At 34.7% G+C, this 27,569-nt stretch overlaps 1 protein-coding gene and 1 pseudogene across 1 annotated transcript; one reads left to right on the forward strand and one right to left on the reverse strand.

Moving 5' to 3' along the window:
• The first annotated feature begins 523 nt into the window (after window positions 1-523).
• On the forward strand, window positions 524-8,911 carry LOC131537033 (galectin-9-like; annotated as a pseudogene).
• Window positions 8,912-14,309: 5,398 nt separating this feature from the next.
• LOC131537041 (galectin-9B-like) lies at window positions 14,310-18,982 on the reverse strand. The gene is made up of 8 exons (XM_058770262.1): window positions 18,947-18,982; window positions 17,624-17,712; window positions 17,194-17,389; window positions 16,946-17,065; window positions 15,436-15,465; window positions 14,900-14,988; window positions 14,620-14,776; window positions 14,310-14,523 (listed from the first exon to the last, which is right to left on the reverse strand). Exons 1-8 carry the CDS (start codon window positions 18,980-18,982, stop codon window positions 14,377-14,379), a joined length of 864 nt encoding a protein of 287 aa, XP_058626245.1. The 3' UTR covers window positions 14,310-14,376.
• Between the last annotated feature and the right edge of the window lie 8,587 nt (window positions 18,983-27,569).

Below are 27,569 nucleotides of genomic sequence, written 5' to 3' on the forward strand. Positions count from 1 at the left end.
TTTGGTTTACTAATTTTGTTTTTATTTAATTTTCTAAGGCAATCTCATGTGTTCTGAGAAATATATTTTTTTTGTTTTATACAGAGTTTATTGAATATTATCATAAAAAAACGCACTCATGAACATCTAATTTTCTTTTTTTTTTTTTCTTTTTTTTTAAATAAGTATATGTATATATATAATTTTTTTTTTCTTTTTTATCAAATCCAACAAATTGAGTAGTTCAGTAAGGAAATAAATGGTGGTTGCAGTATATTATAAATATTATGAATTGCTTTGACCCACAATCAGAAAGTCCCATACAAGAGGATCATTGATGGTGGATTACGGTCTGGAAAAGTCATCATCATCCAAGGAGTCATCAATTCTGAAGGGTTTGACAATATCACATCTCTCTGCTAGAGAAAAAATAACACAACTTCTGTTTGAAATACTCTCTTTGAAATGTCATAATGACAGCTTCCATCTGATCATAGAAACTGAGAAGTTTTTTAGAGATGTAATTTCCTCATCTTTCTCCACAATGGAGATTTTTCTACGGCACAGAACTGGAATTGCGTTTTACTACAGTCCTCATTTCGATGAGAATGTGGTTGTGTGCAACAGCTATGAGGATGGGAAATGGGGCGAGGAGGAAATTTATGAGCTATCACCGATTGAAATAGGAGAACCTCTGCAAGTAAGCACACATATGACTGTATGATCACTGAACGTACCCTTGATATTCAAGTGGACAGTGTGGATATGACTGTAAATACACTGGACAATGACTGTATTTACAGTATTAAATGATTTTGATGCATTTCAGGTCACCATTTTCTGCAGTTGTCATGGTTACGAGGTGTTTGTCAATGGTCGACAAACTCACACTTACAGCCATCCCTACGCTAATCTGGAGGAGATTGATGTTTTAGACATTCGTGGAGATGTACAGCTGAGCTTTGTGCAGTCCTGACAAAGATTTCATCCAGATCTATGAGAAATACATGTTCAAAACCTGCATCAGTCTATGCTTGTATGCAAAAGATGGTCATTCAAATGCAAAGATGTTTTGCTTGCCTGCATATTAATCTGAGACCAGTGGGACTGCCCACAGCTGCATAATAACAAATATATATATATATAAACACTGTTCTGCATGCATGTGTCCTACCTATGTGTGTTATCTGTGTAAATAATCCTATAAATATGCCTACAAACACAATTTGTTGGATTGCATGAGCAAATTAATACCTGTAAAAAAAAAAAAGGAAAGATTTGTTACATATTACTGTCATATACTTGTTTTATCTGCCCTTTCTTGGTTAAGGTATTTTAACTGTATCTAATCGACAGAAATTAATAAAGCATTCAGAAATAATATAGTCCCAACCCAGCAGAATTGCTCCTGACCACTAGAGGATGGTGTTGAGCTGGAAACTTTCTGGAACAGCGACCTCTAGTGATCAGAAGCATTTCACCATTATACATGAAGAGGAGAATGTTGTTACTTAATTTTATGCAGGTCAGTTTACTGTTAATGCTCTGAACCAGGAACCACCATTTATCAACCCAGTAAGTGACTTAAATTATACATGACTGCAATGTTATTTTCTTGCTGCCCAAATATTACATTCATGAAATCAGGAATTAATGTTGAAAGTATAAGTACACTTGTGCTGAGAATTATATGAATATTCATTCGTTGCACACTTGAAACTTTGAGTGATGAAACAATTGTTTGCTACTTGGGCATGAGAATTCACTCCATTTGTTCCGTCTGATTATTTCAGATGACTTGAACCACAGATGAAAGTTTTTAGTAATGCAGAGATGAACCCCTAAATTTGTAAAGCTAAATTACTTTATTCTTGTACACTCTTTTGCATTATTGGGAGTACATCTGCATGTAAACAACACATGCGCGTGGTGCTGCTGACGGTGACCACTCCATAATGGTGGAATACATGATTTGGAGGAGAAGATTTGTTGAATAAAGTCATTATTTTTGTTTTCTTTGTGTACAAAAAGTATTTTCAGTTGAACCACTGATGTCACATGGACTGTTTTACCAATCTCCTTACTACGTTTCTGGGCCTGGGAATATTTCAATTGCATTACCATCTATACAGGGTCAGAGAGCTCTCGGATTTCATCAAAAATATCTTAATTTGTGTTCTGAAGATTAATGAAGGTCTTACGGGTTTGGACCGACATGAGGGTGAGTAATTAATGACAGAATTTTCATTTTTGGGTGAACTATCCCTTTAATCACAATATGAATAGACCTCTCAGCCCATTTCTAATTACTTCAATAGTAAGCAGACCTGCCAGCCTGTTCCTTCAAGTTCTGATGACGCAGTTCATCTGGATGCCACATACAGCCTGGTTGTTCTCCTTAAAGGGCACCTATTATGCCCTTTTTTACTAGATGTAATATAAGTCTCAGATATCCCCAGAATGTATGAAGTTTTAGTTCAAAATACCCCACAGATCATTTATTATATCATTTTGAAAATGCCTATTTTGCATTTTTAAGCCATATCAGTTTAAATTTTTCCGTGCGCACACATCCGAAGCACACGCACATAAAGCGGCTGTCACACGGCATGTGACCACTAAACTAAGTTCTCTTTCACACACAAGTTTATGTTAAAAACACACACGAGTTACAAAAACCCTGTTGGTTATGTCTGTTAAGTTAAACAGCTGGGGAAAAAAATTAATTTTATATTAGATCTGTATATTAAGTAAAAGCAGCATAATATACAGAACCTACACTGCTCTCTACACTGTTAATATGTCCCAAACAATAAAATAAAAACAGAACATTACTGCTCTGGACTGAATAACGTCTATAGCCTTAATAAGAAGACATTTCTTACTTGAATGCTGCTTTTAAATGTTCTAGCGTGGAGATAAACATGGCAGATTGTGTGCCCACATTTATGTCCAAACAACATGTAAAAGTGAATTTTGCATAACAGGTGCCCTTTAAGGAATAGTTCACCCCAAAAATGTCCATTTACTCACCCCCAAGCCATCCAAGATGTATAGGTCTTTCTTTCTTTCTTTAGCTTAAATTACGGTTTTGGAGGAGAACATTTCCAGATTTTTCTGCATCTAATGCAAGAATGGGGCTGAAATTATACTATTTATGACATTCTAAAATCCATATTTAGGCAGCTTCAGTTTAATCCTCACAACTCCAGCTGACAAATATGAGTCACCTCTAGCAAAACGATCATCATTTTCAGAAAAAAAAAAAAAATAATAATAATAATAATAATAATAATACTATACTATACTTTTTAACTATAAATGCTAGCTTAGTCCAGCTCAGTGAGGTGCGTTCCAAGTATTCATACATTGCTTAAGAGGCTGTGAACTAAAGTGTCTCACATTTGTAGTTAAAGTATAGAATTTCATTTTAACTACAGTCTGCAACAAATATAATGCAATTAATTTAAAACATATGTGAGTGGATTTTGAACAGTGCATAGACCCATAGAAAACCTTGCTTTTGAATTATAAAGTCATGCTGCGGCACTTTTTATCCAGTGTGAGAATGACTTATGTTATGCCTCTCTGTCTCCACTCCCCCCCAACCCAACCGGGTCCCCCTTCTTTTGATCTGTGATCCATGGGAAAAACCTAAATAAAACCTCTGGAATTGTTACCAATTAATTAATAATGGCAGAATAAAATGATTGCAAACAAGTGTGAGGGTGAACAAGCATTCATGTCTGGAATGAAAATCTTGCACACAGGTTGTTCCATTCAGTTGTATGCTCAAAGGAGGACTACAGGATGGGATGATTATTGTATGTGGACAGGTATTGCCAAATGCAGACAGGTGAGTAATAGTATGCTTTGCATGTACTTTATCTTGTCAACCTAATTAATGACAGATTTCATACAGGCCAAACGTAAGTCATACAAAATAATTTTTAAATAACGAATGAAGGCACTTACATGGTCAATTACACACATGCAGGAAAAACAGAACGAAAGGAGTAAAATTCATAGGCCTTTTCATGGTACAGCCACACGCAACAAAAGGAAAGCTTTGGGCATAGAAAAACCTATATTTTATGAACTGATATAATGTTAATATACCAACCTACTGAAGTACTAACATCTGTTTTGTACCTTCATAATACACCGACAGCCACCAAAAACACAAGCGGAAGTAAGAAACCCACATGATGAATCGCAAGTAGCTTTTCCACAAGCTGAGGTAATAAACTGCACAGTGTCGTATACACACAAATGCAAAACACCATGAGAACACACATGACACTAAAACAATGCCATAAAAATTCATTTAATAACGTAAGTTGTAACACAAAATCCAAATGTACATAACCAATAACAAACAAACAAAGAATAAATGCAGTTATTTCAGTTTTCATCAGTTGACCATTTTTCTCTGTAAACTGTAACAAACTGTAATTTTATCAGTATCTTACTGAAATGTCCCATTACATCTGTTACAGTTTTTCAACCGGTTAGAGTAAGGGAAGTTACCGTAAACCAAACAACAAATTATTATTATTTCTTAATAGTGCAAGTTGGAAACATGTAAAGTCAATAGAACCAACAAGAATAAAACGAGTCCAAAATATTTAAAAAGCTAATGCAAATACAGTAGTCAAAAACAATACCCGTTCTTGTCTTAAGACAACGTTGATTCACTTTTTTGATCCACTTCAAATGTTGACTAATATCGTTGCCTCAATTTTGTTGTACACATCTTTTAGTGTACATTAGTGTATTAGTGTATAACATTAGTTTTAGTGTACATGTTACCGCTGTTCTCCTCCTCTCTATTCCATCTTCTCCAGATTCAACGTGAACCTCCAACATGGGTCTGATGTTGTTGTTCTGCAAGTTAACCCTCGCTATCAGATGCTCTGGGTTGGCCCTGCGTACGTTGTGCACAACACCCAGCAAAATGGGAAGTGGGGCTGGGATGAACGCAAGTATGAAACTTCCTTCCCGAGAGGCCAGATGTTTTCTTTGCAGATCCTCGTCACCAAGGAGTCTTACAAGGTGACTTCAACTCTGCTTTTCTGTAATAGTTTATTTTTCCTTTTTTTTCAGGTATGAAAAAATATCTATTTTCATCCACTGCCACTAAAAGGCCTTTTTTATTGTAGCATAATTAAAACAATGTTTTTGGCTTTTCCTAGATACTTGCCAATGGGAAACCCTTCTCGGAGTACAAGCACCGTATTCCATTCGAAATGTAGATCGCATCTGCGTGGTTGGAATGGTGGAACTAAGTTTAGTTACCTTCCACTATCTTGCGGTGAGAGATAAAAAAAAGCATAAAAAATTACAAATACTTTCTCATCAAATGTGTCAAATTAATGTGCAAAAAATGATGTGAGAAATGTAAGTAATTTGTCATTTGAAAATACAAAACTACATACAAAATGCTATATTATCCATAGCATGCTGTGTGTTCAACAGGGTGTCTGAGAAAGTAAAGTGTGTGTGAATAGATGGAGGAACTCAGCATGCATACTTCACAGAAATGAGTAAAAATATGCATGATCTAAAACAACATGTAAAAAAATATATAATATGCACTGCTGCTGATTTTCCTAATTTTCTTCTCAGTGTTCAGTGATAGCCTCACACGTGAGATATTTCCACTGGCTATTACAAGCAGATATTATTGTTCATTTCTACAGCAACCGTTTGCACATCCATGTTGAACACACTTCTAATCTAGAAGTACAGATGAGAGGCAGCAAAAACAGCTTGCCACATGTCCTTTAAACAGCTGACAGCACATTTTACTACAGGTCATTGTTTACCTTAAAGTGATAGTTCACCCCAAAATGAAAATTTAGTAATTATTTAATTATTTATATAATGGCACACATCATTTTATTTGTTTAATTTAAATTAACTTTCATCATCTGAATTCTTCTAAATGTGTTCCTGTCCTAAATATATACATTTCATTTACAGCCCAATCATGCTGCACTTCCAGGATGCTTGGTGAGTTATTTTAAATATTTGGCAGACAAACAATCTCCACACATCTCTAATGAGACATCATAATGATCTAGATGTGTTTAGATGTGAATGTGTGCAATCTCTGTAGCAATTTCTTCACCAGTTTTGTTGTTAATTTTCTTACCTGGGTCACACTTTCTGGTGATTCAAGGCAAAGATATTTTGGAAAATTGTTTCTTTTAGCCAGTTTTATGTAGAGCTCTACATGATGTTGAATATTATCATAAAACATGTGTCAATCAAAAACAGATTTTAAATTTTCAGTAGGTAAATACTGATTGAATACAATATACTGTAATATTGCATTTTATATTATGGCAAAGCACATATAAATTATTATTATTATGATTGACAAAGGATTAAATTGTTAATTATTACTTTGACTCACAATCAGACGGTCCCGTACAAAACCATCATTCATGGTGGATTACAGCCTGGCAAAAGCATCATCATCCAAGAAGTCATCATCCCACAAGCAAAAAGGTTTGACAATGTCATTTTAGTTGTAAAATGTCTTTTTTGTTTACTTCTTTGAATAGTCTCTAATTCCAGGCCTATTAGAATGTCACATCATCCTGATCAATAAAACTGAGATTGTCTATACATATTTTCTTTCTCCAACAGAGTGGTGTTTAGTCTACGGCACAGAACTGGAATTGCATTTGACTACAGTCTTTGTTTTGATGAGAATGTGGTCGTGTGCAACAGCTATGAGGATGGGAAATGGGGAAATGAGGAGCAATCTGGACTCAAGCTGTTTGAGAGAGGGAAAAATTTTCAGGTAGTCATACATATGATTCCCATACATTTTCTTTCTGCTAAGATGGACGATGTGTTTGACTGGGGGTTAATCTATATTTTAAGTTTACACTGTTTTACTTCACAATATTTTATTGATATTCTTGAACCAAACATCTACGATATTATTTAATTTAATATTTTGTATTAATTTTATGGTTGGGGGAAAATATTATTTTATACAAAGCAATCTATCTATGGCATAGATGGTAAAGTGGGTGTTGTAGTCGTTTTTGGCGTGATCGACCAAGTTCGAATTCACCTTTTGCCAATTTTTTTTTTTTACCTCCCATTTCAAATATCATATCACATCGGAAAGGCATTTATTTTGAATAAAAGAAATTAAGGAAATAATCGAAAAGTTGAAAATATTGTTGTCCCATTAAGGTGGCATTCATTAATAAATATAATTTACATTCGATACGTCATTATTGCATACTGTTTCATATTGTATGAGGTGCAAATAATTGCCACTATTATAGTATAACTAGCAGAACATCCTGTTATTTTAACAGTGTAAATAGAATCTATGGATATTTCCACTTAGTGTAAATAGTGTATTTTGCTATTTTCACTTAGCATCTATCGTATTTACACTTAGTGCAAATAACCGTTGCCAAAAACAAATCAATGGCAATGCCATTGCATCAACAAACTGATTTTGTTGATGATAAAAAAAAGAAGATCTTTCTTAAAGTAAAGGTGGAACAAAATGAAAAAAAAAAAAAAAACTCATACTGTCACATATCACAGGGAAGCGCGGAGACGAAGAGTTCACACAACGAAAGTCTTTAATTTCCAAAAGGTAGACAGACATCACAGGCAGGAAAGACATACAACAGCAGACAAAGGACCGGGACTTATAAAGACAAGGAAATCAAGGAACAAACGAGATGAATAAATACAAAACAGGTGATAAGAATAAACAATGATTAACTAATGACAGGAAAAAACAAATAAGGGCAAAACGGAACTGAACGAGAACACACACATGACACATACCCAAAGGTTATAATAATGAATATACTTACCTTAAAGCAAGTCAATTGTCAGCTGGCATACAAACAATATAACACAGCCAAAATGAGAACTATAATTTTAGCATGACTGAAGTATGTTTATTTGATGTATTTATCTTGAATATCTCTTGCAAGTAAAGTGTAAAGAGGTTGAAACACTGACCATGGTTTGAAAATGCCCCACTGATTGGGGACAATCCACTAACATTCATTGATAAATATTTGCATGATCTTGTGGTTGTCAACTACAAACCAGTCTAAGCTCATTGTCACAGTCTATGTGTGCAGTCGGCTTTCATCAACATTTTAATGTTGATCCAACATATTTGAAACATTGAAATGTCACTCTCAACCAAGATGATGGATCAAAACTCAATCATGCATCATCCTGAGAAAATGTATACAAACTTCAAAAACTTCATTTAGTGGATTTTTATTTTCTTCCTTCATTTAGGTATAAATTAACAATGCAGTCACACTCACACGTATATATTTGCATTGACTTAAGTTGATGTTTCCAATAAATAAGAGTAAAAATCTGAGGTTTTAAAAGTTGGATTTGTTTGTTCTCATATTTATTTGTTACAAATAAATGATGATAAATGATTTCACATTTTTGACTTAAATATGCATTTCAGGTCACCATTTGTTGCAGTCCTGATAATTATGAGGTGTTTGTCAATGGCAAACCAACCCACACTTACAGCCATCTCTTCACTAATCTGGAGGAGATTGATGTTTTAGAAGTTAGTGGAGACGTGCAGCTGGGCTTTGTGCAGTCCTGACAAGGATTTCATACAGGACTATGAGGAATATGTTCAAAATTTGCATAAATTAAATTAAAAAAAAAAAAAACACAATAATCTGTGTTTCCATATGCAAAGATATTTTGCTTGCATGTATATTAATCTGATTCCCATGTGACTGTCCACAGCTTCAGCACTGTTATGTTTAGTCTACATGTAATGTGCAGTTGTATTAAGTGAAATTTATATTTAAGTTCTGTCATTCTAATGCTAAGTTTTAATTTGTGATAGCTACTTGTAACATTAATTTTAAGTGAATAAACAAACTCTTCTGTGTGTGTTGGTCCAGATTATTTTAAATATGCCTACAGACACAATTTGTTAGATTGCACAGTAAAATAATACCTGTGTGAAACAACGCAGATGTTAAACATGACTAACATTTATTTGTACATTTTTTATCCCTCCTTTCTTGTTTTGAATGCCTCTGATCCAACCACATTTATAAAGCAAACAAACATTCAAAAGTTTATAATTATGACCCAACAGAAATGCTCCAGACCACTAGGTTGCGTTGAGGTATGAATGTCATTTAGGAACTTTCCCCTTGTCCAAATACCCACACTTGCAGTCTTTGCACTTGACCACTTGACTACTTTTATGACGTAGTTCCTGTATTTGATGTAGTTCTTGTATGTGACTGACCTGCATACAATTAAGTAACAACATTCTCCTCTTCATGTATAATGGTGAAATGCTTCTGATCACTAGAGGTCGCTGTTCTAGAAGGTTTCCAGCTCAACACCATCCTCTAGTGGTCAGGAGCAATTCTGCTGGGTTGTAACTATCAGGGGTGTCCGATACTGCAAATTTTTGTATCGATCTGATACCAAGTAAATACAGGGCAAGTATCGCCAATACTGATACCGATACTCTTTTTAATAACATACATTTAAATGACCAATTACATTTTGAAAATTAACAATAACTTATGTTGATATGACTAAAATATTACATTCACCTTAAAGCTATGTGGATATTATTTGCCTTTCTGAAAGGAGTTTGCAAGCAGAGGAGCCCAGAATATGAAAGCAATGCGTAAAGTTTCGTGTTAAGCATTTTCCTCCCATAGAAAAGAGTTATAAAGAAAAAAAAAAAAAAAACTTAACGTGGCCTAATGCATTAAGAAAGTAATATTGAAAGGCCAACTCAGTATACTGATGATATGCAGGCAAGCATCCCAGGATTTGAACGCAAAGTGCATGCATGTTAAGTGTTTTCCTCTGATAGAAAACCTTTATAAAGAAATAAAAACAAAAACAACGTGGCTTAATGGTTGAAGACAGTAATACTGTATAAAAAGGCCACATTTGGTAAATTGAATGGGTCTGGCTTCCAGTCTCGTCCGCTTCCAGCAATTTTTAACTGTACAAAACAGCTCGTTTTGCTGCTTGCTTGATATTGCAAACTGATGTTTCTTACCATATTATTTTAATGAATTGTCTTAATTATAAACACATACGGTGAATAGCACAAACAATTTGACCGTTTATTGCACTGTTATTTTTCTCATGATTTCCCTACCGTGCCTAATGAAGTGGAAGTCTCGCATATTCAGTCTTCCACATTGAAAAAGGTGAATAAGTTTGGTGCTGTTGCCACAGCAGCGAATTTCTACCATTCCATCTTTCGCTGTAGCCGCTTGCGCTTGGAGCCGCTGAGTCACGTAATGGCATAATAAAACACTAAAGCAGAGGAGGAGCAGTAATGTTTGCATACGAGACGTGAAAAGAGCGGTATTTAAACACACAGACATGTCTATTCTTTGTTGAATGTATTAAGCAATATATTAAGTGTAGAGGAGAGAAAATTAACCTAAAGTATCGATCTAATCAGGCTAGTATCGATCCAATACCAACGTTGGTATCGATACTATCGATATTAGGATCGATCCACCCACCCCTAGTAACTATATTCTTTGGTAACACTTTATTCTGATAGTGCACTTTAGACATTCTACTAACAGTAAGTAATTCTGCAACTACATGTCAACTAGCAGTCATTAGAGTATTAGCAGACTCCCTGCTTAATATCTTCTAACACTTTATTTTGATGGGTCCACAACATACAACATACTGACTATGAGAAACTTTGCAAGTATATGTAAACTTATTCTACTAACCCTACACCTACCCTACTGAGAGTGTCATGAATCCTGACCACGCACTTCCAGTTACTCACCACCAGATGTCGTCTTCACTTTACACTCACTCTCACACCACACAGACTTTTACATGTCACTCCGGACTTCAGTTCCCACAATCCATTGCACTCGTTACACGCACTCAGGTGCAGCCAATCACATAAGCCATGGACTTCCTCTCTTTCACTGCCAAGTATTGTACGCATTTATCGCTGCCCTATAGCTTTAGCTACTCTACAGAGCCCCTGTTAGTTTTCCTAGTCTTGCCTTGCCTTGCCTGTTTCGGATTGTGTTTTCCCCTGCCTGGACTATTGCTTACGTTTTGGATTTACCTCTCTTGTCTAGCCCCTTTGGATACTGTTCGCTGTCGACTGACCCAGGCCCGTTTTGGATGACTCTTTGCCTTGCCTATGATATACCTGTTTACCACTGTTTGACCCTTGCTTGTTTTCTGACTACGCCTTTGTATTAAAGCTCGCACATGGATCCGCATGTCTCTCGTCTCGTTGGCTCCGTTACAGAGAGTTAGTAGACATGTAGTTGCAAATTAATGGGAATTAGTTGACATGTAGTTGGCATGTAGTTGCAAAGTTACTTATAGTTAGTACACTGTAAAAAATAAAAAGTTGAGTTAACTTAAAAAAATGAAGCAACCAGCTGCAAAGCTTTTTTGAGTTTACTGAACTTCAGGCCTACACTGTTAAAAAAAAAAAGAAAGTTGAGCCAACTTAAATTTTTAAGGCAACAAACTTAAAATGCCTTAAAATGTCAAGTTATGTGGACTTAAATTGTGAAGTTGTCTTAACTGACAATAAAGTTGACAGGACTTACAAAAACAAGTGCAATAAACATCATTTACGTTTTGTGAACTTAAATTGTGAAGTTGTCTTAACTAAGAATAAAGCTGAATAGACTAAAGTGCAATGAACAATATCACTTTAAAAATTTAAAATGACAAGTTCACTGTAAAACCCGACTAGTCACGTTATCTCAAATCGTTTGAGTAAACCAATTCCCTTTGGCTTAAACCATGTAAGTTTTAAAACTTGCAGTTAAGTAATTAAGTGATTAATTAAGTGCTGATTGAGCATTAGTGATGAACACCTGCTGTTAACAAACACAATCACTGACAGAAAGAGAAACACAACAACTGACTTTAGACACATGCTTAGATGAAATCAACTGAAATAAAATACATTAAATCTCTCAAGATCTGATTAAACAACCCCACAAACAGCATCACCAGCTCCAATTATTAATAACCAGACTGACTTTATTTCTGTCAGACATCTACACAAGATCTTATTGAGAATTAACTAAGGTTTAGATGTTGATTTATCGTTTCATTTGAAGTAACCATGTTAGAGATCAGTGTCTGCTTTAGTTGGGCTCTTGACCCTTGACTTCTGTGTTAGCTGTTTTTTTTTTCCCTGGCTGTTGTAACCATGTGTTCTTCCAACATATTTGTTACAAATCAAAAGCCCAGAGGAAATGATCAGTAGTTGGTTGTTATTTGTTTATAATGACGGTCATTTGTTAGTGAACTGATCTCATCTTAGCGTTAACATGGACGTATTGTGTGTCTAATCTCTGACTCAATGGATGTTGTATTGATTATAGTAGAAGTGATTCTAAGAGCCACTGGTTCTGCGACAGTCAGTTGACAGAAAGGACTTTCCAAGCAGTTTGTCCACAAAAAAAGTTTTAATCTATGGGAGCAACTAGACTCACACAGACATCAAGAATCAGCTTGTGAACCTTAACAATGGTGACTATTACAATTTTTTTTTTTTTAATCATGCTGCAATGCATGCTGGGATCCATGGATGAGTTTTGTACTATGCTAGTACCCAGCATGCATTGCAGCATGATTTAAAATGTAAAAAAAAAATGTAATAGTCACCATTGTTGAGGTTCATAAGCTGATTCTTGATGTCTGTTTGAGTCTAATTGCTCCCATAGATTAAAACTTTTTTTTTTGTGAAAAAAACTGCTTGGAAAGTCCTTTATATCAACTGACTGTCGCAGAACCAGTGGCTCTTAGAATCACTTTTACTATAATCAATACAACATCCATTGAGTCAGAGATTAGACACACAACATGTCCATGTTAACGCTAAGATGAGATCAGATCACTAACAAATGATCGCCATTATAAACAAATAACAACCAACTACTGATTATTTTCTCTAGGCTTTTGATTTGTAACTAATATGTTGGAAGAACACATGGTTACAACAGCCAGGGGAAAAAAACAGTTAACACAGAAGTCAAGGGTCAAGAGCCCAACTAAAGCAGACACTGATCTCTAACATGGTTACTTCAAATGAAACAAATCAACATCTAAACCTTAGTTAATTCTCAATAAGATCTTGTGTAGATGTCTGACAGAAATAAAGTCAGTCTTGTTATTAATAATTGAGCTGGTGATGCTGTTTGTGGGGTTGTTTAATCAGATCTTGAGATTTCATGTATTTTATTTCAGTTGATTTCATCTAAGCATGTGTCTAAAGTCAGTTGTTGTGTTTCTTTCTGTCAGTGATTCTGTTTGTTAACAGCAGGTGTTCATCACTAATGCTCAATCAGCACTTAATTAATCACTTAATTACTTAACTGCAAGTTTTAAAACTTACATGGTTTAAGCCAAAGCGAATTGGTTTACTCAAACGGTTTGAGTTAACGTGACTAGTCGGGTTTTACAGTGAACTTGTCATTTTAAATTTTTAAAGTGATATTGTTCATTGCATTTTAGTCTATTCAGCTTTATTCTTAGTTAAGACAACTTCACAATTTAAGTTCACAAAACTTGACATTTTAAGGCAGCACGAACACTTACTTTTTTAAGTTGAAACAACAACACATTTTTTTACAGTGTTGAGCGAACTTACAAAAACATTTTTTACCAGCTTCAGCAGATTTTTGAGTTTGCTCAACTTGTTTTTTGTGGGAGATTCTCACATTTCTGTTGTATGGACTTAAAACAACAAGTTGAGAAAACTCAAAAATCTGCTGAAGTTTGTTGCCTTAAAATTTTAAGTTGGCTCAACTTCTTTTTTTTTTTACAGCACTGTAAGCCTATAGGCCTGAAGTTCAGTAAACTCAAAAAAGCTTTGCAGCTGGTTGCTTTATTTTTTTAAGTTAACTCAACTTTTATTTTTTACAGTGTAGAATGTCTAAAGTGGACTATCGAAATAAAGTGTAACCTATTCTTTTTTAAATGCTAATTAAATGCTAATTAAATTAGATACAGTCAGAATACGTTAACTAAGAAAGGGCAACAAGTATATGAGAGTAATATGTTTTTTTTTTTTTTACAGGTATTAATTTGCTTATGCAATCCGACAAATTGTGTTTGTAGGCATATAATTATTTACACAGACAGCACACATAGGTTGGACACATGCATGCAGAACAGTGTTTATTTAGTTTTAGTTATTATTATGATCAATGTGGCTGTGGAAAGTCCCACTGGTCTCAGATTACACATTCTGGCAAGCAAAACATCTTTGCGTTTGAATGATCATCTTTTGCAAACAAGTTTATGTAGACTGATGCAGGTTTGAACATGCATTTCTCATAGATCTGGATGAAGTCTTTGTCAGGGCTGCACAAAGCTCAGCTGCACGTCTCCACAAATGTCTAAAACATCAATGTACTCCAGATTACTGTAACGATGGTTGTAAGTGTGAACTTTTTCACCGTTGGAAAAGATCTCAAAATTTTGATGAGTGCAGAAAATGATGACCTGAAACACACAAACAAGACAAGGATGTGAAATCATTAAAATACATATTTCACCCCAAATCTATTGCACATATGTATCCTTTTTAACGATGTCTACCTGCAGTGGTTGCCCTCTTTTAAACGGCATGCATCCACATCGTTCCTCCTTGCCCCATGTCCCATCATCATAAGTGTTGCGTACAACCACATTCTCATCAAAACGAAGACTGTATTCCAACGCAATTCCAGTTATGTACCGTAGAATAAAACATATTCTGTTGCAGAACGGAAAGTAGAGGGAATTATATCTTTATATTATTGATCATATGGAGAATGTGTACATTCCAATAGCATGCAAAACCATTTTAAAACAGATTTATGATCTTTTTGTGTCAAACCTTTGTGCGTGTGGGCTGATGACTCCTTGGATGATGATGACTTTGCCAGGCTGTACTCCACCATAGATGATGCTTTTGTATGGCATTGTCTCAGTGTGGGTCAAATAAAGTAAAGATATTTATAATATACTGATATGTAATAAAATTGTATAGCACACTAACTGTTTAGTCCCTCGTCAAACTTTAATTCAAATCCACTTAAAATATAACACATAAATTAATTGTATTCAAGATATTTTAAGAATGCATTGTAAAAATGTAATGTGCAAACAACAAATAGTATTCCTGTAATAAAGTATGCTGATAATAGCAGACAGTTATAATAATAAAGATCTACCACAAATCTCTGAAGCTTAGTGTCAGTGCAATGCAATATGCCACTGATGAAATAAAACTCTTAAACTCTTCAGAAACCAAAATCGAAACACTCTTGATTACCATATGATTGTCCTCACCATGTCTTTCATGATTTATGTGACCTAGAATTATTATTAGAGATTTATATTGATTATTTGTCTGCCAAACATTTAACTTACAAAAGATCCTGGACGTGCAGCATAATGAGGCTGTAAGCGAAACAGATAAATGCAGATGTTTAGGACAGGGATACATGCCATTTATTTTCATTGAACACAAGACAACCTGCATAATTTTCAAAATGCTACTGTTGTTGTGTGACAAATTGTAGTGTTGAGTGGTGGAATGTAGTTGTAAAGATGAGCACCTGTTTCGAGTTGTGAGGTTCAGGCAATCACCGGCACCGACTTTTGTTTATATAATATATGTGTGTATACGTTGTATATTTATTATGTATATATAAAGACATGCACACATACAGTATATATTTTGAAAATATTCACATGTATTTACATGTATATATTTATATTCATATAATTTATATTATATAATAAATATAAAAATATATATAAATAGTAAGGTAAAATAATAAAAAATAAGACATTTTGACATGACAATCATAACATGAACAAAAACATTAACAATTAAAAAAAAAAAAAAACATTTTTCAGATTTTATTTTCTTTCAGTTAATATTTATTTTATTTTATTTGTAACAAAATGTTATGTTTAATAGTTAAATATAGCAACCCTATCTGCTGCAGTATTATTTTTATTATTTGCAGTCAGTTGTGAATATTGCCATAATGTTGCATTCCTTTAGATTAACAATGTATATATATATATATATTTTTTTTTTTTTTTTTTGTCAGTTTGTGTATTAGGTTTTTAAAGCAGGATAGGAAATATGTAACTCATAATTATATTGGGTAACACTTTATTTTAAGGTGTCATAATACAGAGTAATTACCTAATTAAGTACTTAGTAGTAGCCGTTGTACTTACATGAAACAAAATGTTCTTACCATGTAACTAATTTATGGAACTGCCTGTAATTACAGTTTGTAATTATGTAGATGTAATAGGCAGCTACTGTTACACATATGTAACAGGCCGAGTCTGTTACACAGCTACTTGTACACTTAAGTACAATCTTGATACACTTTATTTTAAGTAGCCTATGCCTGTGAAATATTCTGTAAGTGTAATGTAATTAGAAAGGTATTACATGTATTTTAGCTGTGTACTTGTGGGTTAAATCAAACTAAGGTGCAGCTGGATAAGGTGTACAGTATAGGTACACATGAAGTACACTTAAGTACAATCTTGATACACTTTATTTTAAGTAGCTTATGTCTGTGTACTTGCATTTATAATTACAATGTTTAAGTCTGCAACACATATGTAACAATCTTTTGGTTACATAAGTAGCTGTGTAACAGACTCGTTCTGTTACATGTAACAGTAGCTGCCTATTACATGTACATAATTACAAACTGTAAGTACAGGCTGTTCCATAACTTAGTTACATGGTAAGTACATTTTGTTTCATGTAAGTACAACGGCTACTACCAAGTACTTAATTAGGTAATTACTCTGTATTATGGACACATTAAAATAAACTGTTACCTTATATTGATATATGCTTATTTGTGATGACATGTTCAGGAGCATTCTTTATATTTCTCACCGCGAGATATTGGAAAGCAACTAAACTCAGTTCCACGTTTCCAATCACGTAGATGTGGTCCACCCTTGAGAACGGCATACGGTGCTTGTACTCTGAGAAGGGTTTCCCATTGACATTTATCTGGAAAAAGCAAAAAAGATAGTCATACTTCTACTACAAAAAAAGAGGCCTGTAGTTTTGGATCATAGAAATGCATGGGGAAAAATGGTTTGCAGACAGAATAGGAGAACTTAAGCAGGGTCAGTAACCTTGTATGACTCCTGGGTGACGAGGATCTGCAGAGCAAACGCCTGGCCTCTCGGGAAGGGAGTTTTGTACTCACGTTCTTCTTCACCCCAGACACATTTCTGATTGGTGTTGTGCACGATGTACCCAGATCCTCCTTCATAGCGAGGGTTGAAATGCAGTATGACATCAGACCCATACTGAAGGTTCACCTCAAATCTTGTGAAGACAGAATAGAAAGAGTAAAATAATGAAAAACCTTGATGATTGCATTTTCAAAATACAAAATACATGCAAGTTACATACTGTATATATTTTGCATGTGTTGCTTTCACTATTAAGAAACATGAAGTGCATAAAGAAGTGTAAAATAACAAAAACATCTTTCTGGTAAATCTGTGGTAGATGAAATGAAGCACATTCATGTTGTTTTACAAAGAGACAGTTACTCACGTGTCTGCATTAGGCCAAACCTGTCCACATACAGTAATACTCATACCATCCTGCAATCCTCCCTGGATCGGAGTAGTGAACGGTACACTCTGTGTGAAAGGTTTTCATACAATTTTCATACATCTCGAAAAATGCATACTTGCACTTCTTTGTACATTACTGTTAATGGTAACATCCCATATATACTCACACTATTGTAGTGTTTTAGTTTGTAGTTTGCCTTTTTCTTCTTGTTGTTCCCTCAGCAGTCTTTATTGTAAACTGCTGTGTCTAGTTATTCTTCTAAGCCTTTGTATTTATAAATGATCAGGTATTGCAAAGTTGATAGACTCACTTTCTGTTCTTGTTAAAGTTAAAACCTAAGGGCTAAATAAGTAATTTAGTTATACTGATTCAAGGGTTTAGTATATGCATTACTTAAATAGCTCCAATGTGGTAACTCGTCAGAAATAATCAGACATTTGGTTCAAAGTAAATCATCCAATTTTTTATTTCATTTTCTTTATTTTTTTTTATTTTTACATTTTTTCAGCGTAGCAAGCATTTGTTCTACCATCCCATAAAATCTGTATGCAAATAAGTATCCTATGCACAAATGTAGTTAGGCATTTATGTTTTGAGCATTGATTCTAACTTGGGTAAACTTCTATAACTTCTATTTTTATTTTGCTATTTCGGCAAATGGGAACACAATGTGAGTGTGTGTATATATAAGAGTTCAGATGCAAAAAGCCTCTAAGTGCCACCTGAAATTTTCTTCTAAAATGAGCATTTTTATCAGGCTCCTATATTTATGTTCAGTTATTTCACTTTTATTGTATAGAAAAGGACCTATACATTGCATTTGGAGTATAATTACTGAACCTAAACTTAGGAGCCTGATAAAAATGCTAATTTTAGATGAAAATTTCAGATGGCACTTAGAGGTTTTTGCATCTGAACTCTTCATATATATATATATATATATATATATATATATATATATATATATATTGCAAAAGAAAAAAATGTTTTAAAGAGTTTCATGAATTAAAAAAAAAAAAAGAGAACACAAAAATAAAAAAAAATACGGAGAGACTGATAACGGCAATAAGAAGAAAAAAAAAAACATTTGAGATGCTGGTGACCATTAAAATGCCAAAGTCTGTAGATATTTTCTATTTGATATATGAAACATGAAAATTTGTGATATCATTATTTATTTTATTATTATTATTATTATTATTATTATTATTATTATTATTATTTTCATAAACCATTCAACGTATTGTCAATTGACATGAGATGAAATGAGTCATGATTTCAAAACAACTGGTCACTTACCGGGTTGAAAAATGGTGGTTGCTGATGCAGAGCCATTTTGTTATATTTCAAAGTTTATCTTTAATCTTGTATTCAAGGCTGATTACAGCTTACAGCAGTTAAAACTGTAGTGCAGCTACAGAAGACTGAAGCTCCACGTCGAGGTTTCAGAATTAATGTAATGTGGTCTGTCCTTGAGTGCGCAGTCGTTGCCAGTTTTCTTCACCGAAGAATGCACGATCATGGGAAGAAATGAACACACACACAGAGTGTTATGATCAAACTTTCTTCAGAGCTTTATTGTTTTAGGGGTTGGTTTATATACCTTCATAAATGAAGAAATATCATCCCATCGGATTCTCACCCAATGAAATTAACTCTTGCCTTTTAAGGAGTCAAAATTAGCAAAAGACGTTAGTGGGTCCCAAACATATTCCTGGAGGCCCTCTAAAGCCCGAAACACACTGCACAGTTTTTGGCTGCCCCAGATGAAAGATTGGCATTGTGAAACAATCGTGGCAATTTCTGTGATTGTGGCTCCTAATCGGCGGTCCTGTGCCGTATAGTGAGAGAGGTTCAAAGAGGGCCGTTGTCACGGTCTTGTGACCAAAGATAGCCTACAATACAGCATGATCATCGCACAGTGTGTGTTCTGTTACGATCCACGTTTACTGACCAACCAATAAAAATGTGACATGAAATCAACGTGACATGGCACTAAAACATAAAACTGCTTACCCCAAGCTCTTATCTCATCCTCTTTCGCCGCTTCGACTTTTTTTTTTTTCTTCGCCGCTTTATTTTATTCTACTATAGTAACGTGTGTCGTAGCGTACGAGTCAATAGGTGCCATCATCATACAGTCTACACACACGTCGTAGCCAAGTTTATTAGATCCATGCCACACAGTGTGACATGCAATGATCTTATAGGATTGCTAAAATCATACAGTGTGTCTCGGGCTCTTTTTTTTTTGCATTTTTTTTCAGGTTGTCTTAATCAAGCACACCTGTTTCAGCTCATCAGCTCATTACTAGAGACTGTAAGACCTGGAATAGGTGTGTCAGTGGTTACAGAGTTAAAGTTTATTGTAGTCCAAATTCAAGGGAGAAAAAAAAATGTAAAAAGTAAATCAGCTCCATTGCTGATTCCAAGTGGTCAAGGGCTTAGGAAATGCCAAGACATATGTTGCAGTGACATACATCGATGTCAACGAGATGGACGGAGGAAAGGGTATAAAAAAATGAAAGCACCCCTTGAACACCAGGGAAGGCTTAACAAAAAGTCTCAACCTTCAGTTAGTTTTACTAACACTTCTCAGCAGCAATACATTGACTCAGGTGCCATACACTGCTCTCCTTCTATTACTCTACCTTTTAACAGTGCTACATAAATCAACCACAATGTGCCACTGACATCTATTGGGCACCCCTCAAGCCTGAGATATAGTTTCAGAATGCAGCATTTCTTAATAGTTGACTAAAGTGTGGATCAATATGGCGGCACACTACATGGGCATTTCCTAGTACTAGGGATACAGGTCCTAATACTCCTCTGAATTAAGCCTGAAAAATTTCTGGTACACACAGTACCTCTAGTGATGTCTTCAGTTTGATCCAGGTTTGTTGTGTTTGTCTTGTATGCAAGCATAACATTGTGCGAGGTCAGAAATGCTACCAAAGTTGGCCCCAAATTGCAAGATATTATATTATATTATATATTTCACCTATATGAGTTCTTGCTTTGAGTTTGAGTTCTTGTGTATTTATAACATAAAATACAGTAGCAATATCACTATAATCACTATTTTTTAAAATTAAGCAATATCACACATGCAACAGTGCTACTTTCCCCGAATATCAGCAAAAATGCAAATGTTCAAATGCAAGTATTCATTTTACACTGTTCAATATACAAGTCTATTACATTAATTGACCATTTTAGACACAACATTGTCAACATGACGGTTTTGCTCTATTTTTGTCAGCACAAATAGTTACAAATAAACTGGAACTGTTGCATCTCCCACCAGAATGAGGTTTTGTTCTTGACTGATTCAGAGGTTTTGAACAAATTGAGTGAGTCAATGATTCAATGACCCATTCATTGCATGCATTCCACTTTGTTTATTTTATGCCCTTTCCTCACTTAATTCCCTATATCTTGTTGACTCGGATGTGCGTCATTGATTACAATACATGAGTGTCCACTACTGGCAGAACCTTTGCAATGGGCTGAGTTGCAACATCCTAAGAACTTGATCACTTGGAACCCGCTATGGAGTTGTGGGTTTGGGGGGCTCGATCCCCTACACCTTTAATTGCTGACGCCAAGGTGCCCTTTCAGTCCGATCTATGTGTGTGTATAAAAGTGAACACAGCCATAAATTAATAATAATAATAATAATCATAATAATAACAACAATAATAATATGTTTTATTTATGTTGCGCATTTCCAGTTCTCAAGGTCGCTTTACAGTGGAGATACAATTAGAAAAGAAGAACATCAGTATAATAAACAAACATGGCAAACATAAGCACAAGTGAAAAACAAAATATAACACAATGACAAAAGGCAGCACAAAATGAGAATGGTAACATTCAGAAAACAAACAAACAAACAAGAAAAAGATGTAGGTCATGACTTATAAATGATAACATTCAGAGAACAGGTGAATTTTAAGAAGAAATTTTAAGAAGGACATTGAGGCCATCAAGCACATCTTGCTTCCTCACGCGTCTCTATCCAGTCCCTCCAGGGGCACGTGGGATACTGTCTGTGTGACACTTTGTCTGTCAGGTCTGTCCCAGGATACTATAGCTTCTGGGCCGACCAGCAGGATTCCCCACATCTGGTATGTCGAGTGCCCACACCATGGATATGTTGATTGTCCCTTTGGCAGCACTTGTACAGAGCTTAGGGGTGTGGCTAGCACAACCCAAGCTGTCCCGCTGGCTCATTAGGACAATTCGACAAGACTACATGATTCAGTTCGCCAGATGACACCCCAGGTTCAGCTGCATTCGGTGGCAGTCTGAGTTTGAGATGCCCTTGTCCTCCACAAGGAGATCCTGCTGGCAAATGAATCAGTCGAGCCTGTCTCTCCAGCAGGGATTTTACTTCATTGTGCCCAAGAAAAGCGGTGGCTTTCGGCCAACCCTGTATCTGCAAGTCTTGAATTGGGCCCTTCACAAGCTTCCATTCAAGATGTTGATGCAGAGGTGCATCCTTAAATGCATCAAACCCCAGTATTGGTTTGCAGTGGTGGAGCTGAAGGATGCGTACTTTCCTTGACACAGACCATTTCTACGTTTCTGCGGTTTCCGTTCGAGGGCCAGTCGCTTTGATCAACTTCACAATGCCTTTGAGAAACACAGCCCTGAAGCACATTTGACACAGAGTGAAGTCTGGTTTAAGCTTGACTTTCTCTCTCTTATATATTTCAATATGAGGGAGATCTGTTAGTGTTTAATGTTTTGTTGAGATTTAAAGGGTTTCTGTTGAGTTGTGTGGGTTACCATTGTGCATTGTCTGTGTTGTTTTTTTTTTTTTTTTTTTTCACTTGATGAAGTTGAGTTTCAGATAAACAAATTATTTACTTAGTACTTTCATTTTATATTAAGACATATTATTTTTAGTGGACTCAAATTAAATAAGTTCACAATAATAAAATAGTTCCATGATTAACACAGCATAAATATTGGGTTTCACTTTATTTTGATGGTCCCTTTAACACATTCTATTGACTATAAGTAATGTTGCACCTACATTTCTACTAACTCTCATTAGAGTGTTAGTAGTGTATTAGTTGACTGGTAGGGTTAGGGTTAGATTAAGTGGTAACACTTTACAATAACAGTACATGAATTATCATGTACTAATACCTTAATTAATAATTACTTGACTATGAACTAATGAAGAGTTAAGACATGTATTAATCAAGAACTAATGAAGAACTAACTTAACTACGACATGAGTCATGTGAATTACCGCATGAATAACACCACCTTAATTACATGTTAGTTCCTGCATGTTAGTTAATGTATTAATTAACACTTTGGGGTAAACTAAATCAAACATACTCTAGAAGAAAGATTCATGAAAATGGCACACTGCAAAATTGTTTATAAATTTTCCACCTGCAGCTATGTCACAAACATCAGTGAATGACAGTGGATTTCTTGCAATATTTATGTTTAACCAACTCATCCAACGCACAATGATGCATTCATAATTAAAAACAACTTCATCTCATCCTGTTTTGAGTGATTCCACTGCTGCCCTCCTACAATAACGTATTCATTAAGCAGATGCGATTTTCCAAATTAAAATCAGTGTTAGCATAGAGATGATGGTTATGTTATGGATTGGTTTACTGTCTTTATATCATAATAATGCACTGAAATCAGACGTTTGTCTTGAGTTCTTGCTCTTCTTTTGGGCCACTATTGCTCCTTCAAAATGTTAACCTTCCTCCTACCGTTCAGTTCCTTCTCCATCCAAATGCAGCCACATGACCTCTGCTCTTCTACTTTTTTACAAACCACCAAAAAACACCAAATATCTGATTTAGATGAGCTGAATATGTATAAAACGTGTAATTGATAACTTTTTAAAGATGTGCCCTCCAAGACAAGTCATGACATGATACATTGACAACTCATCAATTCATGTTAAGTTATAAGTAATTAATGATGAGTTAATAATATTGTGCCCCCCCAAGTAAAGTCATGGCATTATGATACATTAACAAGGCATGAATTAATGTTAAGTTAATGATGAGTTAATGATATTGTGTCCCCCCAAGTAAAGTCATGACATTATGATACATTAACAAGGCATGAATTAATGTTAAGTTAATGATGAGTTAGTAATATTGTTTTTATTTCATTAAGATATTCTTATCAATGCATTTTTATCATTTTATCAATAAGTGATTTAGACTTTTAGACCTCTTAACCTACCTCCAACCCTAAATATTTTATAAACATGCAAGAAAATAACCATTTTAGTAACAATATAGCATTAAAAGTTTTTATAATCGCTAATTCCACTCCTACATCTACACCTAAACATAGCTATTTCTGTACAGTAGAAGAAAAACATGACAGACAGATAAATGCAATTACAATCATTTATTTACAATAGTCTAACCTTGAGGTCATAAACGCATGAATTAGCATTTCTGCATTTGATGTTGAGAGCATAGGTCGCAATTTAGTTTTGAGATGGAAAACGCAGTTTTACAGATGCTAGAACATGGCTTTCAAATGAAAGATTGATATCTTCATTTGAGCAGAATTTATGTTGTTAATCGCTGAAAATATTATCCAGATTATTTTCCTGATCCTCTCCCTCTCAGTGAACTCGTGAAAGCGTGCGCGTGCTAGCATCATTCAAATACACACCTCACCAGAAACACGGCATGTCGCGATCTGTGACGAAGGCAGGCGAGAGCCAATGAGCGTTCGATTATCCTGCCGTAAAACCTGTCGTTTGAAGCTGCAACATTTGAATTTGTAACGAGCGCGTCAGTCAGCGCGGGCTTTGCTGTTTACGGTCGCTGGACTCGCTGCTCGGGATGGAGATGAAGATCGTCGAATAAAGGCTTGGATTTGGGTCTGTTCCTCGCAGTCGTATGGATTCTGAAGATCTGGATTACAGCGCACGAATAAAATTGTTTCATTTCGTAATTATGTTGCGGTTTTGGTGTTTTTTTTTTATAGTTCTATTGTCAGTCACAGCATGTCGGAGAATACACCTTTTGTGGCCCATGGCAAACAAAGTAAACATTTCAAGTAAAGGTTAAACCATTTAAAATGTTATTTATTTTAAGGTTTAAAGTTAAGTCTTGTTTAACTTGTAGGCCTAATATTGGAAACGAGCCGGCAGCAGAAATCACACAATAAAACGAAATGTTATCATTTCAATATTACTAACTCATCATTAACTTAACATTAATTCATGCCTTGTTAATGTATCATAATGTTATGACTTTACTTGGGGGGGCACAATATTATTAACTCATCATTAACTTAACATTAATTCATGACTTGTTAATGTATCATAATGCCATGACTTTACTTGGGGGGGCACAATATTATTAACTCATCATTAATTACTTATAACTTAACATGAATTGATGAGTTGTCAATGTATCATGTCATGACTTGTCTTGGAGGGCACATCTTTAAAAAGTTATCAATTACACATGTTTTATACATATTCAGCTCATCTAAATCAGATATTTGGTGTTTTTTGGTGGTTTGTAAAAAAGTAGAAGAGCAGAGGTCATGTGGCTGCATTTGGATGGAGAAGGAACTGAACGGTAGGAGGAAGGTTAACATTTTGAAGGAGCAATAGTGGCCCAAAAGAAGAGCAAGAACTCAAGACAAACGTCTGATTTCAGTGCATTATTATGATATAAAGACAGTAAACCAATCCATAACATAACCATCATCTCTATGCTAACACTGATTTTAATTTGGAAAATCGCATCTGCTTAATGAATACATTATTGTAGGAGGGCAGCAGTGGAATCACTCAAAACAGGATGAGATGAAGTTGTTTTTAATTATGAATGCATCATTGTGCTTTGGATGAGTTGGTTAAACGTAAATATTGCAAGAAATCCACTGTCATTCACTGATGTTTGTGACATAGCTGCAGGTGGAAAATTTATAAACAATTTTGCAGTGTGCCATTTTCATGAATCTTTCTTCTAGAGCATGTTTGATTTAGTTTATCCCAAAGTGTTAATTAATACATTAACTAACATGCAGGAACTAACATGTAATTAAGGTGGTGTTATTCATGAGGTAATTCATATGACTCATGTTGTAGTTAAGTTAGTTCTTCATTAGTTCTTGATTAATACATGTCTTAACTCTTCATTAGTTCATAGTCAAGTAATTATTAATTAAGGTATTAGTACATGATAATTCATGTACTGTTATTGTAAAGTGTTACCGATTAAGTTGACACGTTCTTGCAAAGTTAGTTATAGTCAGTAGAATATCTGTTGGGAGACCAACACAATAAGGAGTTAGTAGATATGAAGCAGACAGTCTACTAATACTCTTATGAGAGTTTGTTGACATGTAGTTGCAACATTACTTAGTGTCACCAGAATGTTCAAAAGGGACCATCAAAATAAAGTGTTACCAAATATTGTTTTGTTGTTGTTGTTGTTGTTTTATTTTACTTTTTTGACTTTTTAAATGAACATCACATGATATAAGACCAAATTCTTTCAAATAGCTTGCTTCTGCTGAACTGCACCTTTGTGTCTAATGCAGTAGTAATTCAGGCAGTATAAATGTTACATAAATTGGCTAGCTTTGTTTCACTGCCAGTACATGCATGTCGCCTGAGGCTGCCATTTGTGCCTTTTAATCTTTCATTATCGGCTTCTAAAAAAACTTTCACTTTCATGTTTTATAATTCACCCTGTTTATACTGTCAAATTTCACATGTCTTTGTATATACATGCATTGCATGGTAAAAAGCCCATTGTGTTCAGGCAATTAGGTTTATGAAATTTAAAGGAATGAATTAAACAAACAAATACATAAATAAATAAATAAATAGCAACATCAGCCTACTTTGAATTCCACTACAATTCATCAATTATTTGTTTATTATAGGATATGATCCTCTGAAGATCCTTCAGTTTTTATATAGTCCACTATATAAATGGATGTACTTGGGATGTATATAGTTCCATTAGTTCTTAATTAAAATATTCCATATATTGATAATAGACTGTACTAAAACAAAAGTTCAGAAGTCATTTTAAAAGATGAAGTGAAGTTGCATGTAGATCTGGTGGTGTCAATCTATTGCCTGTGGCTGTAGTCATGATTGTACTTGCCACGGAAGAGGCACACATCAGCTCACTACATACTTTCATTTACAGTGTTTCTTAATTGTTTTGGCTCAATTCTCAAAAAAACAACAAAGAACTTTTGTTTTTCATAAAAACAGTAAGTTCACATCTCTGAATAACTAATTTATTGATGACACCAGATTTGAACTACTACATGTGCTCAAAAATTTTGTAATATAGTTGTCTTCTGTTTGCACAATATAAACCCACATAGCTTGCATTTTGATCAGCACTGCAAAGATACAGATTGAGAAGTTAATCAGGTTGTAATATTTGCCAAAACACCATGAACATTCTATTTAAACTAAGCACATGAAACAAATGCTATTTAACTTACTAGGCATTGTGTGAAATATGGTTTTAATTTAATCCCATAATACAAACATTATTTATATATTTTTATATATTTATATATATTTATACTGTATAATTTGCTCTTTGAAATGTTACATTTTAAGCAAGAAAACAAATGCTTTAGGTAAATAACACAAGCTTTATACTGGTATGGCTTGAGGCAACAATTGACAGTGTTGGGCAAGCTACTTGGAAAATGTAGTGAGCTAAGCTAACAGTTACTCTTCTTTAAATGAAGCTTAACTACACTAAATCTACAGCCCTGGGAAATGTAGCAAGCTAAGCTACAGCAACATGGCAAAAGTAGTTTACTACATCCAAGCTATTTAAAAAAAATAAACACAAAATTCTACTGAACCAACATCATACCAAGTCAATGCTCTCTCAGTGATCAATAAAAC

The sequence above is a fragment of the Onychostoma macrolepis genome, chromosome 01 (assembly GCF_012432095.1).
Source record: "Onychostoma macrolepis isolate SWU-2019 chromosome 01, ASM1243209v1, whole genome shotgun sequence".
In the NCBI taxonomy this organism is placed as follows: domain Eukaryota; kingdom Metazoa; phylum Chordata; class Actinopteri; order Cypriniformes; family Cyprinidae; genus Onychostoma; species Onychostoma macrolepis.